This window comes from Tenrec ecaudatus, chromosome 10 (assembly GCF_050624435.1).
Source record: "Tenrec ecaudatus isolate mTenEca1 chromosome 10, mTenEca1.hap1, whole genome shotgun sequence".
NCBI classification, from domain to species: domain Eukaryota; kingdom Metazoa; phylum Chordata; class Mammalia; order Afrosoricida; family Tenrecidae; genus Tenrec; species Tenrec ecaudatus.
Window position 1 is genome coordinate 153,253,736 of NC_134539.1, and position 16,773 is coordinate 153,270,508.

A 16,773-nucleotide genomic window follows, 5' to 3' on the forward strand; every position below is an offset into this window, starting at 1 on the left:
CGGTCAGTGCCCCCGAGTGGGCCTGAGACTGGGGGAAACAAGTGTGAAATCCCTATAACCTCTCAAAACAGCCTCCCGCACCCCATCCCATCTGTCCCCCACAGCTCAGCTAGCTGGGTGGAGTGGGTGCCGTCCCCACCTACCCTCATGGATGGAGGCCACCAGGCCGCCTTCACCACAGCTCACCTGTGCTCACTCCTGCCCGGCCAGTCCTGCTCCGTCCCTGTTCCCAGGAGCAGGGACTGTCTCCTCATTGTAGTACGCGCTACCCCGGAGAAGGGTAGTGGGGCCTGCCAACCCACTCCGCGCCCCGCAACACACCCCAGGGTCCAAGATTAAACCTTTCCGACGGGATCGCTCTCCCATGGTGCACTGCACTGGTGGGTTTGAACTGCTGACCCGAGGGAGCAGCCCAATCTTCACCAGCTGAGCCACCAGCTGGGCCCTTCCGCGTGCCGTGACTCGGGCTGTGGCGAGTGTACAGCAGCCTCACCTGCGGCACCTGCTCTATGTCCCGGAGGAAGATCTGCTGGTTTCTGGAGACGGAGGTCGACCGGTGGTAGTCCACCAGCTCATTGAGGGAGTTGAACTTCACCACCCAGAGGAAGTACTTGCCAGCCCCGTCTCGGAGCACCTTGAAGTGCTGCACGTCATTGCCAAACCTGGGGAGACAGGGCACAAATCATAGAGGACACTGGGACAGGTGCCTGTCACTCTGCCCAGACCCAGAGTTCTCTGTGAAACAGAAAAGTGCCCCAAACCACGACATTTCCCACACACCCCTGTAGCAAAGAAAAGGGAGTTTTAGTTCAGGTGGGAAGCATGACTTAATTTCTTTGAGCAAAATATAACTCACACACTGTGGGCTATTTAAAGAGCAACAAGGTGAGAGAAGGAGGGGGCCGGACTCACTGCCAACCTTGTCCGGACAGGGCCTAGCTCAAAGGCATGGCCACCACTCGGGGTCTGTGCTCTTCCCATTGGGGAATGCCCTGGAACTAAAGAGCCCGGGGGCAGCACAAGGCTCCAGAGAAAGGCTTCCCTGACATCTGGTCACAGCCCCATTTAGTGGCCAGCACACCCAGCACGAGCCCACAGCTGTGTCAGTGAGAGCTGGTCAGAACACAGGCCCTCTGCAGGCTGTCCCCTCTGTCCTGGTCACTGTGTGTCCTCACTGCCTATGCAGGGAGCTACACACTATAAATACCGCTAGCTGAATGAGCAGCTCCTTGATCTTTAAACAAAGAACAAATGCTTCTTAAAATCAAGCCAGCAGGTGGCAGCACTGAGCTCCACGGGAGAAACCGAGGAAGGCCAGCGGCCCTGCACTGCTTTGCCAGCCACAGACCAAGGGCCCGCAGGCCCCGCAGCAGCCGGCTCCCAAGAGGCACGGCGGAGCCTTTGAGGGTCTGAGCTGCCATCTCAGAACCGAGACAAACAAATGAGACTGCTGATGCCAGAACCTCCTTCAGAGGCTTGTGCTGCGAAAGGCAGCCGTGACATCAGCTCATGGTCGAGCTCAGACACGAGAAGTGAAAGGAATGCAGCAGCGCCTCAAGTTACTGTGCGCCGGGCACCGTGGCACCTGCTCTGCGAGCACGTGCTGAGCTCGAGGGGAGCCTCATCCTCAGCGAGGCACAGATGACGATGGCCCGCATGCAGAGACCGGGGAGCACCAGGCCATCCGAGGACACGTCTCCAGGCCCTCACCTGCACGGGCATCTAGTTCAACGCAGCAGGAGCCTAGAACACCCTGACCAAACTCGGAGAGCAGGCCGACTGGAACCCCGAGTCCTCCCGGAGCCCAGACTTCCTGGAGCCATGGAGGCTGCGTGAGCCCTTGAAAGGACTGCCCTCAGATCACCCTTGAACTGCACACCAAAAGCATCCCTGAAGCCTTCTTAGAACCACATCATCTCTGTGCTTACGTCAGCCTCCGGCCTCGGTGGGCTTAACACCTACCTACAGGGACCAAGGCCAAAGGAGCCACTCCAGAGAGGAGCCTGGAGCCTCGGGGCCACACTCAAAGACTGGAGTCACTGAGCTCAGCTGTGAGCATTGACAACCACAACAGACAGGCCAGTGTTCCCTGGAGCAAGCAGAGGTGACCACTGCCAGTACAACCCTTTCACACACTCACCCTGGTGACAAACTCCACACTTTTCCAGGAGAAAAAGAACCTGGGGGATATAGACTTCAGCCGGCACGTTTAAGAAAAGCTACATGTTAGGTCCCAAGACCAAGCAAGGTAGCCTGTTCACTTTTACATTTGAAGAGTGTCGCGTTGGTTTACAATTAAATGGTGACCGGCGTGTCCGACCTGACCACCCCATGATCCTGGGGGCACCTGAAGAGAGCTGGGAGATTTCCGGGGGAAACAGCGCACTATGAGAAGGGCTCAGGGAATTAAAACAAAACACCACGGGGTGTAATTCAAAATCCTTCAAAGAGGAGGAGGAAGGATTGGTTACGATCATCCTTGGAGCTGTTCTCCTTGCTTCCTCATGCCTCGCCCCTCCCCCATCCACCACCAGGGAGAGGGGCCCAGTGAGCGAGAGCGGGGGCGCAAAGGCAGCTGCCCCCCCCCCCCCCGGCGCTGGCTCGGCTGTCCGGTCCGGAGCTGCAGGAATCCTCAGCACTGAGGTGGGAGGGATGAAGGCCAAGTGGCGGGCAGGAGCCATCTGAGGGGCGAGGCCTGCACCGTGTCCTCATGGGACTCCCATCCCAGTGCGGTGAGCACTGAACTGCGGGTGCTGTGAAGTGGTCTGGTTTGGGAGGCACTAAGGGGGAACTGTAGCCCGTGCGCTCCAGAGGGGGGCCGTGTGGCTTCCAGGCACGGGGCGGTGGCAGGCAGGAAATACTTACTTGACAGACAGGGAGAAATCGCCAGGAGCACTCTCACTCTCTCGGATAAGGAAGGCCCCGTCGTGTCGCTGTTTGCTAAGCATCTCTTCTGCCTTCGCTCTGGGGATTTTGCCAAAAAACCACCTAATGAAGAAGGAAGGCGAGCAGTCAGCATCTGCTTCCCCACAGAGGGCTGGGGCGCCGGTCTCTGAACTCAAGGACCACAGGGGGCCTCTGTCCTCCCCCGTCTTCACCCGGCACCACGCACAGGGCGACTCACAAGGCACACTCTTGGCCACTGCTGCAAAGGGGCCTGCGAGGCCCGAGTTCCTGGGCTTCCTACTGACTCATCAGACAAGCTGGGGAAAGCCCCAGGTCCACGGAGCCGCAGCATAGGACGCTGACTGGGAGCGCCAGGCCCCTACTGCAGCCGGCTGACAAGCTGGCAGCTTTGCTCCAGGGGAAAGACGAACAAGGCACCAGCGGCCTCTGGGCGGCCTGGAACAGGGGAGCAGGGCTTGGTGACAACCACTGCTGTGGCCCAAGGCGGGCACTGCATGAGGTGGCTTGGGGAGGGAGCCTGGGTCCTCACAACCTTAGATTTTTCTCTTGAAGTTATTGACACTCTGCCAGAAGACAAGGCTCCGGAGCAGAGGAGGCCGCAGTCCCAGAGCGACATCGCTACCTCTGAGGACAGAAGGGTTCTGAAGACAGCCTTCTTGTTGGTCAATCACTACTTACCTGCTTTTTAAAAAAAACGTTTTATCAGGGGCTCGTACAACTTGTATCACAATCCATACATACATCAATTGTGTAAAACATATCTGTACATTCATTACCCTCATCATTCTCAAAACATTTGCTCTCCACTTAAGGCCTTGGCATCAGGCCCTCTTTCCCCCGGCCCCCTTTTCCCGCTCCCCCTTCCTGATGAGCCTTTGATAATTTATAAATAGTTATTTTGTCATATCTTGCCCTGTCTGACGTCTCCCTTCAACCCCTTTTCTGTTGTACGTCCCCCAGGGAGGAGGTCACATGTAGACAGATCCTTGTAATCAGTTCCCTTTCCAACCCACTCCTCTACCCTCCCAGTATAGACACTCATACCCCTGGTCCTGAAGGGATCATCCGCCCTGGATTCCCCGTTTCCAGTTCCTATCTGCACCAGTGTACACCCTCTGGTCTAGCCAGACTTGCAACGTAGAATTCAGATCATGATAGGTGCGGGGAGGGGAGAGAAAAGAAGCATTTAGGAACTGGAGGAAAGCTGTATTCTTTCTTCATCGGTGCTACATGGTGCCCTGATTCATCTCCTCCCCTAGACCCCTCTGTGAGGGGGTCTCCAGTGGCTGAAAAATGAGCTCTGGGTCTCCCCGATGCACTTCCCCCTTCATTCACTATGGTAAGATTTTTTTGTTCTGATGATGCCTAATCCCTGATCCCTTCGACACCTCGTGATCGCACAGGCTGGTGTGCTTCTTCCATGTGGGCTTTATTGCTTCTGAGCTAGATGGCCGCTTGTTTACCTTCAAGCCTTTAAGCCCCAAGTCGCTACACCTTTTGTTAGCTGGGCACCATCAGCTTCCTTCGCCACATTTGCTTATGCACCCATTTGTCTTCAGTGATCTTATCATGGAGGTAAGCACCCAATGATATGATTTTTTGTTCTTTGATGCCTGATAACTGATCCCTTCGGCAACTCGTGATCGCACAGGCTGGTGTGTTTCTTCCATGTGGGCTTTGTTGCTTCTGAGCTAGATGGCCGCCTGTTTATCTTCAAGCCTTTAAGACCCCAGACACTATCTCTATTGATAGCCGGGCACCATCAGCTTTCTTCACCACATTTGCTTATGCAACCACTTTGTCTTCAGAGGTTGTGTCGGGAGGGTTACCTGCTTAACGTAGACGCCTTACATGGCAACTAGTCATTCACCATGCCAACTATGATCCCAAAGATGTGAGACAGCTCCGCCACGCTCCAACTCCAACTCTTTGTTACTTACGAGCAGCTGTCCTGTAAGAGGTTTGTAGAACACCGCTGTGCTAGAATGCCAGCAGAGATGGGAGCTGCTAGGAGGGACACGCTCAAGAATGACCACCAATTTAAAGGGTGCTCTGTCCGACCCTGCCTGCCTTTCTCGCTGTGCACACTCAGATGCCCATTGCTGGTGGGGCTAGTGCGCTACGCTCTCGTGCTCCCCCACAGGAAAAAGACCCACAGGGAAGCCTCTTTTCCCTAGGGGAGAATGTCTCCACGTGACAACCAGCAGGACCACATCTTCCCTGTGGCGTCTGGGTGCTGCCCTTCACGCCGTGCTGGGATGTGTTCTACAGTTGTATGGTCACATGGGCCGTGGGGACGTACAGCACTGAGGGGCGGGGATGCAGCATAGGGGTTGGATGTTTTCCACACACAAGCTGGGCATGCTGTATGGGTGCCCAGTGAGAGTGGGTAGGTGGGGGCAGGCAGAGCTTGTGACCACACAGCAGCCCCCCCACTCTCCCGCCTCCCTGATTGGCAGTGGGGACAAAAAGGACTGAGATGTTCGTGATGGAGACACACAGCGCGATGCCCCCTCAAGCTGCCCAGGGCAGCACCAGGCGTCTGTGTGTACCCTTCCCCAGCTGCAGACAGACGACGACGTAGCTCAGGCCGGCTCTAAGCCAACTCAGTCCTACTGCCATTTTACAGAGAACCAGCTGTGGAGAAGTCTAAGCTCCGCAGAGAAAACAACGCTCTCTACTGGAATGTTTACAGGGTAAAGGTCATGCATATTCTGAGCACCCAGAATAAAAAAAATCAAAACTCAGTTTGGGGACCACTTAATCTAAAAAGAATTCTTTGCTGTGCACACAGTATTTGGCTCGGCTCTCTGGTGTGACGACCAGTGGCCACTCTCAGCGCCACCCTGCACCCCACGGCCTTCCGTTTCGGCAGCGCCTCACCCAGCTGCCGTGTGGTTAGCTTCTTGTGCGGGTGGTATCGTGGGACCTCGTGGCCAGAACAAAGCTTTTACACTCTTTAAGAAACCAGCCGTCACTTCCTGATCTGTCCCGTCTGCTCTCTGCCTCACCAACAGAACAGGGGGGACCCTGGCCCAGTATTTTCTGCCCCACCCCAGCCATCAACTTCACTTAGAATGTCCAGTTAGTGTGCCATCCGTCCCACGTGGGGACACAGCACAAAGGCCATGGTCTGTTTGGACCAGACGGCAGACTTACAGACTGTGACAGTGGCGCCTACAGGCAGCTTCCAGATCAAGTGTGCTCCTCAGCGTCGTGCTGGTGGGACCAAAATGACCAGGAGGGACCCGCAAAGTGAGTCTGCCTACAGAGTCCCCAGTCAACCTGGTCAGGGACGGCCCTCAGAGGCAGGCACCCTTCCCCATCTTCTCAACAGCCCGATTAGAAACGCCGACGACAGTGACCTGACACAGCCAGAACAGCCAGGACTCTTGAGCAGAGACTGGCAGCCTCGGAAACAGCGGGCAGTCCCACCTGTCTAACTCAAAGAAACCTCGCTGCCAGCCAGTGCATGTCAGCACAGAGCCACAAACCCATCTCTGTGAGCTTGAGGCTGCCACTCTTTTTGTCTATATTACTGTTCATCTTATTTTACTTATTTTTAATCATTTTATTGGGGGCTCGTACAATTCTTATCACAATCCATACATGCATCCATTGTGTCAAGCACCTTTGTGCATTTGCTGCCATCATCATTCTCGAAACATTTGCCTTCTACTCGAGCCCTTGGTGTCAGCTCCTTGAGGCTGTCACCCTTTACGGAGCAGGAAAGAGGTCTGTCTCTCCTGCAGAGCCACTGGTGGTTTCGAACCGCTGACCTTGCAGGTCGCACAGCCCTACTTGGAGCCACGAGGCCACCAGGGCTCCTCTGCACCATCTTACAGGGTCGCTCGGACTCTGAGTGGAAACTGAGTGAGCAGTGGGTTAACCTTCAAGGGAGCAGATCACCAGAGGCCGTTCTCCTGTGGAGCTGCTGGGTGGGTGGGTGTGAGCTGTCAGAAAGCTCAGCCAATTCATGATGAGGGCCGCACTCTGAGGATGGCAGGAAGGAGAGGACACCCACAACCTCCTGACTTCTGCAGGGCTCACAGAACCCCTCCCCCCCCATACTCGGTACAGCCACTGCACAGCCGGGCTCGGTACCCCTACAGGAAACCTGCAATCACCTCCTGTTCTTCTTAGTCATTGCCACCGAGCTGCCGGTGCAGAGCCTGGGCGTGGCTGGTGATGGCCCCTAATCTTAGGGGCCAGATGAGGGCAGGATCTGCTCACCCCTCTTCCAACAGGAGCCTCTGGAGGTTTTCACGCTTCTAGTTTTTATCATCCTCAACATTTTGATTCAGATTTTAGTGTAAGAACTGGGGCCTGAGCATCAACTTAAAAGTGATTACAGAGGTGGGCAGGAGCAGGGCCCAAGTTAAGATGGAGAGTGTGGAGAAGCTGGAGGCCCTGCTGCATGAAGGCTGGAGATTCAGGCTCATCTAGAGTGGCCTAGGAAGGAAGGTCTGGCAGGAGTCAGCAACCATGTCCCTGTTCACAGAAGCTACAAATAAAAGCTAGGAACTATCCCCTAGTGGGGGACTGGCTTGTACTGTTAAAGTGATTCCAGGAAACTCTTACTGAGCCAGTGGGAGATCCCCGATTCTGCTCAGGGTAAAGTGACATCATTTCCTTGGGCGCCTCCCGGGCTCAAGGAGGGGCGAACACCCTCTCATTATCAGCTCGCCTGGCCATCGTTTCAAAGCACTTCACAGAACCCTCACTTCACAACACGCAATGATGCCCGGCACCCATAGGGCCAGTGGTCCTAGGCTCCAGGCAAATAGGAGGCTTCACGGTGGGGCTCCCCAATGTTCTGGACAAGCAGGCCTCCCCGATTCACCTGTCACCTTTGACACGTGGCGTGAGGGTTCACGGCAGCTCTTTACTAAGGAGTGTGCATCAAAAATGGCTGACGAGGAAGCAAGGATACTGGTTAGTCCCTAATCTGTAGGGCAAAGAGGAAAGTAGACACAAAAGTGCCACTGCTGGGTGTCCCTGTAGTCGGTGTGCTCTGCTGACCCCAGCACCCCGCTCTGCACTGAGTGCAGGGACAGGCCCAGGGGAGCTCACTGTGGGGAGCTATTGGTTATGAATGCACCCTGGCTCCTGCTTAGGGCTGCTCTATTCTAACAAACAGCTACCGAGGGTCTACTATGTGCCAAGTACTGTGCCTGGGGGCACAAAGATGATGAAGACACGGCTCTACAGGGCACTCACCCGCACACACAACTGGGAATGCACCAACTAGCACAGCATCCTGAGCACAGGCCTGTGCCCTGGGCATAATGACTGGTACCTTGGGTACCCGGCCCATCAAAGGGAAGGGGCCAAAGCAAACGTGGATGACTGCACTGAGAAGGCCCCGTTCCTGGGCCCCCATGTTGACCCCTAGAACAGGGAAGAATTGTCCCTGTGGGTTTCTGAGACTGTCGCTCTTTTTGAGACTAACTCCTAAGCTGTGTCTCTATCTCACAAAGGGGCTGGTGGTTTCAAACAGAGACCCTGATACTTAAGAAAAGGGAGGCAATCCCCCTTCTCAAAGACAATAAGGTCACTTAGAACGGGCCTTTTGTTGGACTTCAGAGGGGGAGGCCCACCTATCCCTTACCTACAATTCTGAAATCTAGAGCCCTGGAAAGTTACCGGGCAAACCATTTGGGATAAACGTGCCCTGCCTTGAGGTTAGTAGCCTGTAGCCATTTTCACGGCCCGCCCCCACTCAAGGTGCACATTGAGGCAGGTGTGGCCGGCTGCTCTTCCCACTAGCTCATGACAAGCTGATGCTCCCAGCCTGCAGGGCGTGTCTGCGTGACAAGTGCTCGCAGGACTATGAAACCTGTCCAGACCCCAAGGCTTCATAAGGAAGTGCGGAGATCTGCGTGACTCACTTCTGACTTCAGTCTTTGATTTAAACCATAGGCTCCCAAACTTATTCGGCTGACCAACTCATTTTCAGGGAAAAAAAAAACAAAAAACAAAACTCAATGCCCCTGCTGTCACCCCCCACTCCTGATTAAACACTTCTAAGCCATCACCTAGGATGAGGGGTGGGGATCTGCTCTTGCAGTCCCCTGCCTGGATTGTCCCAGTGCCCCCATGGGTCGCATAGCCTTGATGAGCAATCTACACCATACAGGACCATTAACTGCACCCCAATGGATGTGTTTTGTTTATCTGCTGGGAAGAGAATGAAAGGGTGATAGCCCCCCACCCCCTCCATTCCCATGAAAAAAGGGATAGAGTTTGAAACCCATGAAAAAAGGGAGAGAGTTTGAAACAAGTAGGTGGGCCATGACCAACTTACGGGTGTGGTTTCATTTCTATGTAGTTCTTGGGGATGAAGCCATCTTTCCCATTGAGCTCGGCCTTGTACCAGTTCTGATCACACTCTTCGTTCAAGACCTGAAGGAGACAGAGAGACGAGGTGAAATTAAACCAAGCATCCATTTCCTTCTCATGAAGGGCAGCAGAGAGAACAAAGACGCTGTCCCCCCATGTCTGTCGGGTAAAAGGTGCTTCTAGACACGCGGAGGTGAGACTTCTTATGAATTCCAAACTGTCGGGATTATGCTAAGCTCTCGATACCTAGAATGACCAAGACACTTGGACAGGATAGTTGGAACTCGCAGACATCTGGTGTTGGCCCTCAGGAGGAAAGCAGGGGAGAGGAGAACACTCAGGAAGGCTGGGACAGGTCTCTAAGAGGCCCCGGGCAGCAAGAGAAAATGCTTCCGGATGCTCCTGGGCTTCCGGAAAAGCTTCCCTACCTGTCTGGATCAGCCATGAACCACCCCTACCCCCCAATCTGGGGAGCTGCAAGGTGTCTGGTTCCCTTAGGGCCCCACTAGGTTCAAGCCTATGCTGGAGTTCCACCCCAGTACAATTCAGGAGCAGACTTGGGTTCACAGAACAGAGCCATCTCATTCTTGAGATGTAAAGACAAGCTTAAGTGAAAAGACTCACTCCCCGAGCTTATGGGGTAAAAATCATACTCAGGCCTCCAGATCCCCAGAGTGCTCTAGTCCCCCCCTCGCATCACCCTCACTCCCACACGGGCTTCCTGGCAGAGAAGGCTGTCCCACTGTGTGGAGCACAAGAATCAGGTCTACGAGAGACTGAATGGAAATGTGAACAGAAGCAGCACAGGGATGGCTCACTGACATGACACACCGTGACCACGGGCCAGCTCCCCGCAGAGGGAGTTCTCCAGGCACTCACAGCTGTCCCAGACGGGGCTGCCTGGGTAAGTGCCGCCTACGGAGCCATTTCAGAGCGAGAGTCAGCAGCAGGCAGGGGAGAGGAGACTGATGAAGAGACCCAACAGAGAGCAAGAGCAAGCTGCAGTAAAGATGACTCCATAACTGATAACTGGCTTCTCGGCTGGGGCGGAGCCACAGTTGTACCTGGCTGGACCACCTCTGTGATGCACCCCCACCTCTGGCCTAGAGAGTGGGCATTGCCAAGTTGACGGATGGAAGCCAGCAGAACTAGTCAAGGTGAATGGCCATGCTCAACACAGCAGTTTGGGGACTTCTCATGCACACACTGACAGTTTCAACCAAGATTTTCTAAGTATCATATATGTATTTTGAAACTAGCTTTATTAAATATCAAAAAGATGTCCACAAAATAATCTATCTAGAACACACTCATCATTTCAAAAGCACGGGACTGTGCTGAAGGATCTGTGGGGGCAAGGAGGGAGGTTCGCCAGGGGCAGCTGCAGGAGTGCACCGTCACTGCCACCAAACAGTCACCAAAGAGGGTTTTCCCCATCACGAAGGGAAAGGTGCATTTTAAAGGCTGCTTGGGCCAGGGTTCTGTGTAATACCTAAAGGGAGAGCTTGAAGAAATTATCAAACACCTCATAATTATAAAGCACCATCCTCTCACTGCGATGATTCAGTACACACGCACACACGCCCAACCATGAAAATCCAAAGCCTGGCCTTTTATATGCAAGAGTCTTCCAAAATGAGAGGAACTCCCTGAAATGGCGAGGGGTGTAAAGACAGCCAGCCACGCCCACTGCTGCGGAGCTCACCGCCCTGCACCGAGCTGCCATCTACACAGAGCAGGCTGGCACTCTTTCTCCTGGCAGGCAGTTGGGGGACTCGAACCCCAGATACCTCATGGTTAACAGCTCCGAGCTCACCCACGATAACAAGGCTCTTTGGGGGAGGGTACACCTGCTGGAGAGATTTCCTGAGAGAAAGACTGACAAGGGGTTTGGTGTGACCCAGTTAGGCAGCAGTACAGCCTCGGGCCATGTCTCAGGACAGACCAGTGTGGCTTTATAGCCAATAACCTCAGCGAAGAGAGAACCATTTTACAAGCCAGCAATTAATGCAGTTGGTACATTCACAACAAGCCAAGTCACTTCCCTGAAAAAGTGCCCTCCTTCCATAAAGGAGACTGTGGGACTGCCAGCATGCCCCCACAGCTGCGAGCTCTGCTCTCTGACAGATGAAAGCTCTCTGCTATAAAAAAGGCTGGGCTTCCTGCAGAAGCTAGAGATGTGGGATGATCTGCGATGTTTCTGTCTCACGAGTGTACAGCTCTACGCACATAAAGGATAGAGAAGACTGGTTCTCTGGAAAATGCCCGTGTGCAGAATAACACTCGTGCAGGTAGCCCGGGGTTGCCATGTGAGCCTCAGCAGTCTAACTCCAGCATTTAAAAAAGGCGGGTCCTGTAGGTGGCAACAATCTGCTTATGCGGGCCCAGAAAAGGTGGTGAGGTCATTAAAAGATGTTGAGAAAGGAACTCCGACTTGGGTGATTAATCCAGAAAACAGCCCAGAATACCAATGAATACACACCTCAGGTGAAGCAGGACAGGAGACCAGGATCACAGACAGGGGTGCGCTTGGATCCACAAATACGGGCACTTCCTTCATAAAGAAAGCTACTTTTTATTCTGCATTTCTTCGGTTGTGTGGCCGTTCCTTCTTTGGTTTTTGAGAACGCACGCAACAGAACAAACGACAAGGACAGTGCCCACACAGTCCACCCAGTGCCTTGGATGCCACAGTCCCCTGGCGGGGCAACCATTCTCACCCTCCGTCCCCCAGCTGCTGCTCCTCCATCACCAGGCACTCACAGCCCCAGGCTTCCTAGCTAATCTCTCAAGTTGCTGACGTAAATCTGACTGTACAACAGCCAGTCTTGGAAACAGTGCAGCCAGGATGCTTAGAAGCCAGGATGGTGAGACTTGATCTCATGTACTTTGGACATGCTGTTAGGAGAGCCCAGTCACTAGAGCAGGACAACATGCTCGGTACAGTGGAGGGGCAGCAAACTCCTCCAAGAGATGGACGGACACGGTGGCTGCAACCATGGCCTAAGACATAACCATGGTGAGGAGGGCGCAGGACCGGGCGGTGCTTTGTGCTTTTGTACAGGGAGATGCTCTGAGTCAGAGCTAACTTCATGGCACCTAACAACAACAATGACCTTAACTGAGCTGAGCACAAGGCGCAAGAGAGACATTTTTTATTAGCTAAACTAAATTATATTTAGTTTCGAGAAGACTTCCGGGGTTACTCTTGGTGTCAGGTGTAGGGATATCTCAGGGCAACCATTTCAGGCTCAACCAGGCTCCAGTGTGGATTCTTTGAGCATGTGACATTCTGTCCTGCATTTCTCCCTTTGACCAGGATCCTTCTACACTTTTGATCAGTGTTCAGCACTGGAAGCGAGGCACCATCCAGTTCACAAATAACGCTGTGAGGCCTGGCGGGAGCTCTGAGAAAGCGGAAGCTGCCCTGCTGCCACTTCCCCACCACGAGCTCTCCACCCGCTCACTGGCACTCACCCCTACCAGGGGAGTGGGCCTAACAGCAGGTGTGACGTGTCACCTTTACAAACACTCCCAGGAACCTGAGCGCCTTCTCTTCCCGGGCTGGTTTCTCCTGGACCCCCCACCCTCATACTCAGGGCCCTGCAGCCACAGCACTCTGGGGTGATGGCAGACTGACAGACGGAGATTGATCAAGAGATGAGATGGTGAAAGGAGGAAGAGGGAGGTTTCGGTGGCACTTTTTGGGGGAGGGGAGCATGGGGACCGAAAGGGGGAACCAAAAAAACCCAAAAACCCCACACTTTGAAAACAGTGTTAAGGCCCAAATCAGGAAGAAACTTAAGGGACGAAGATAGATGTGAAGAGGATCATCTATTGGGGGGCTGGGGGAGGGCTCCTGGGACACAGCAGGGGCTTTGGGGGTGCTAGGGTTCTTGGCGCACTCCCTGTATGGCGACTCTTCTCTGTGCACACCGCAGTCACAGTGACATGACGCCCCTCACACCAGGACAATCAAGGCAGGTGGCATGCAGCCCACCCTGCTCCTGGGAGAAGGCGATCACTGCAGACACTCAGCCTTCCCGTCCCCAGCTCGTGATTCCATAGCACCTCACCCCCGCCCCTCAAAAGAACACCCACTTTCCATGATGATCAAGACCAACTTGAACTTTTCCTTTAAAGGGTGGGCAGAGGTAAACGTTTTAGGCGTCTCGGCTCTCTCAGGAGTGCCTGATGAGATGGCGAGAATGCAGGAGACCAAATTCCAGTTCTGGATTTTGCTTTCCATGCCTCTAAGAACCCAACCAAACCCACTGCCCATGAGCTGGTTCTAACTCACAACAACCTGCCAGGGCAGAGAAGTGCTTCTTAGGTAGAACCTTTACCACAGTGCACGGCCTCATCTTTCTCCCCGGAGCAGGTGGCGGGGCTTCAACTGGCAACCATGTCCCAGCAGCCCAGCACTTACCCCACTGCACCACGAGGGAGGCGCACTCCTGGGCTGTGCAGTGGTACACTGCTCCCCTCCCTTGAAGGGTGACTGAGGGGTTAAATAGAAACTCGAATCAGCTGTGTAGCAAACAGCACGTGCTACATTCCATTGTCTCAGTAGGCCCACTTAACTCTTAACATTTTTCTTTAAATATTGATGAGTATTAGCTACACAAAAGTTGGCAATCCCTGGGAAATGACTTTTGAGAAATTCGGTGTCTTTGATGTAGGGTCTCAAAGGGCACAAGTAGTAATAAACATTCATCAGAAGCCTCAGACTACTCGTTTTATTCTGAAAACACACAAGTGCAAGACTTCCTTGAAAAAACACTTTTCGTGCCAAGCTCAAAGACTACAGTAGTTAATTCCCTTGCTTTGTCCCATCTAGAATAATACCGGGAGACAGAGGAATGACATTTAATTTTCTATGTAAATTATAGAGAAGGGTATCTGAAAACAATAGCTAAGCATTTTGTTTATTGTACACTGCTGCACTCTGAAATTTGGGGATGTTTTGTATGTACATGTTCAGTCATCTATCTACAAGGGAGAGGCTTCAAATAGGCTGGAGAAATGGAATGAAAAGAGAGAATTTTTCTACAGACGAACCAAAGGCTCCTTGTATAAAAGAACATGATTAAAAAATAAAAAGGAAATGCACCTTGCAGTCCCCATTACAGTTACAGAACCTCTCAGCGCACGTGGGTAATGCTTACATGCCTTCACGGGAGGCTGTGTCCAAAGAGAGGTCAAGTTGAGAATCAAACACCCCAAAGTTACTTTGTTTAGAAGCATTTGTGCCTGGCAGGAGAGAGCAACAGTTACATTTTAAAAGGATCCCTGTGGTGTAGTGTTTATGAAGCGGGCTGCCATCCTCAAGGCCCACAGTTTGAAACCACCAGCCCCTCCTTGAGAGAACGTTGGGGCTTTCTGCTCCCAGTCTTGGAAACCCACCAGGGAAGTCCTGCCTTGACGGCAGTGAGCTTTCAGTGTTTCGACCGCCAGTTCCTTGATGTACAGAAACTCACTGCAAGCCGGTGAGTTTCCCCAGATCTTCGAGTATCCAAGACCCCAGTCTAAGAATCAGCCCAGCCATTAGCGCAGTGTTCCTTCCACACACCGCCATGACTTGAAGACAGATTCACGAATTCTAGCGAGACCACCAGCACTGGAGGGAGGCTGTCTGTTTCCGGACAGAGTCACAGCCTTGGCGACCCTCCGTAATAGGGCTGCTCTGTGGCAGTGGGCTTGGTTCATCCGGGAGCTGGCTGGCGGTAAACGTACCATGAACGTGGTTTACAATCAGTGTCATTCCACTTCCTGACACATAGGAGACTTCAAAAAGTTTGTGGAGGAACAGAATTAGAAGATGGAATTTTTCCATTATCAAGCCCCTCCTCATTCTGGTGTCATTATGAGCCCCGTGTTCCCCCAATATCCCCTGCCCAAACCCTAAGAAACTGTTAATCTGGCTACTGTCTCTACAGATTCAACGTCTTAGGCTCCCCCTTAGGCCCGGCTCAGCAAGCTACAGGGATCCATTACTCACACTTAAATAGCTGCCTCACAATCACCACCTCCATCTGTCGAATTTTTTTGCTCAACATGAAAAACATTCACTGCTGTTTGCTGTGCACCAAATCATGAAAAACACCCACACTGCAGATAAGCTAGGCTGCATTTTAATGACGAGATAATCAACTTAAAGGGCGGGCATCAGTCGAGAAGGCCCCGCCACTGCTCATCAACAGATCATCAGCCACTGTTCTGGGGAAAGACTTAACGGGCCTGTGTCCCTGTGAGTCAGAATCACTCCAGGAAGCAACTCCCTGGCTGTCCTTCGGCCTGGCCCCACAGAGGCTTCAATTGCTTAACTCATGAGCCAGTCTCCCACCCACTGCAGGCGGGCATGAGCATGAAAAGCCTCTCTGCCCATTTGAGCCAAGAAGGTATGCACTTGGCTCGTGGTGAAGAACCAGAATGCCATTGGGGGGTGGGGGGTGATTCCAGAATTTTGATACATGTGTAAAAGTGTGTGTAGCCATTTGACTGTGCTGTCTTATTAAATGGCTTTCAAAAAGCTACCCCTTCCTGTAAGGAGTATCAACTCTAATGATATCAAATCAGAGGGGCTCTCGCTCATGGTGATGAACCTTTCCGTGCCAGTCAGTATCTGCTGGAGAGAGGAGAGATGAAGCTTAAGTTTCCTTTGAAATGGATATTTCCACAAGCCTCCTTTTCCTGGGGCTCCAGGTGTTCTAACAAATCCTTGATTTTTCAAGGACTCTATTTATCAAACTAAAGAATCTTTCAGGCAGCTGTTGACCAATGCTATCTTCTGAGTACGAGCATCATAACAGTGAGAGGCGCTGGGCTGTGTCCTTTGAAAAGCGTGTAGAAGAAAAGAAATACAGAGGATGGAGCAAAGACAGGGAAGGGGGGAAATCCCTCAATTCTTAAACTTTCTTTGGTAAAAGCCTGATTTCCACATTTCCCTTTGCATATGAACAAGCTGCACCCAATGGAACAGCAAGTGCCCCTACCTTGTCACCACAGCTGGAGCCCAGTGTGGGTCAAGAGACCCCAGCCCACCTGAAGGCCAGGTGTCCTGCCTTAAACCTGGACTTGTTTAATCTCAATCTATTCAGTGATTCCAAATCCTTCAACATCTGAAGTAACCTTTGGTAAGTAAGTCCAACTCGCCCTAAGTTTGGTAACCAGTTACCACAAGATCAGCAGTTCTACCCAGTCCTACAAGGTCGCTCTATGTCAGAATCAACCTGACAGCACGAGTTTTTATCATCCATTTCAGAAGGTCTGATGGTGTTGGCCTAGAAATGTTGGGACTGCTGACCAAAAAGGTCAGTGGTTCGGATCCATTGGCCACTCCTTGGGAGAAAGAGGTTGCTTCCGCAGCACATGTACTAAAACTGGAACGATGCAGAAAGGTGAGCACGGCCCCTGTGCCAGGATGACACGCACATTCCTGAAGCGTTCCATATTTTCCTGCTCGCCTTGTGAGCCCTTCCTGGGAGCTGGGGCAGAGCCACTGGCAGCCTTGCCTGAGTTGAC

At 52.9% G+C, this 16,773-nt stretch overlaps 1 protein-coding gene and 1 non-coding gene across 2 annotated transcripts in view; one reads left to right on the forward strand and one right to left on the reverse strand.

Annotated features, from left to right (window-relative positions):
* The window catches only part of GRB2 (growth factor receptor bound protein 2), a 68,476-nt gene that overhangs the window by 1,720 nt on the left and 49,983 nt on the right, over window positions 1–16,773 (reverse strand). The window contains exons 3-5 of the mRNA XM_075562211.1: window positions 9,215–9,312; window positions 2,866–2,988; window positions 494–662 (exon numbers count right to left, since the gene is read on the reverse strand). Of these exons, the coding sequence (XP_075418326.1) occupies window positions 494–662; window positions 2,866–2,988; window positions 9,215–9,312 (390 nt within the window). The remainder of the gene's footprint in view (window positions 1–493; window positions 663–2,865; window positions 2,989–9,214; window positions 9,313–16,773) is intronic.
* Window positions 16,606–16,707, forward strand: LOC142460428 (U6 spliceosomal RNA). Its single transcript, XR_012786637.1, has one exon. It is a non-coding gene; the product is annotated as a U6 spliceosomal RNA (small nuclear RNA).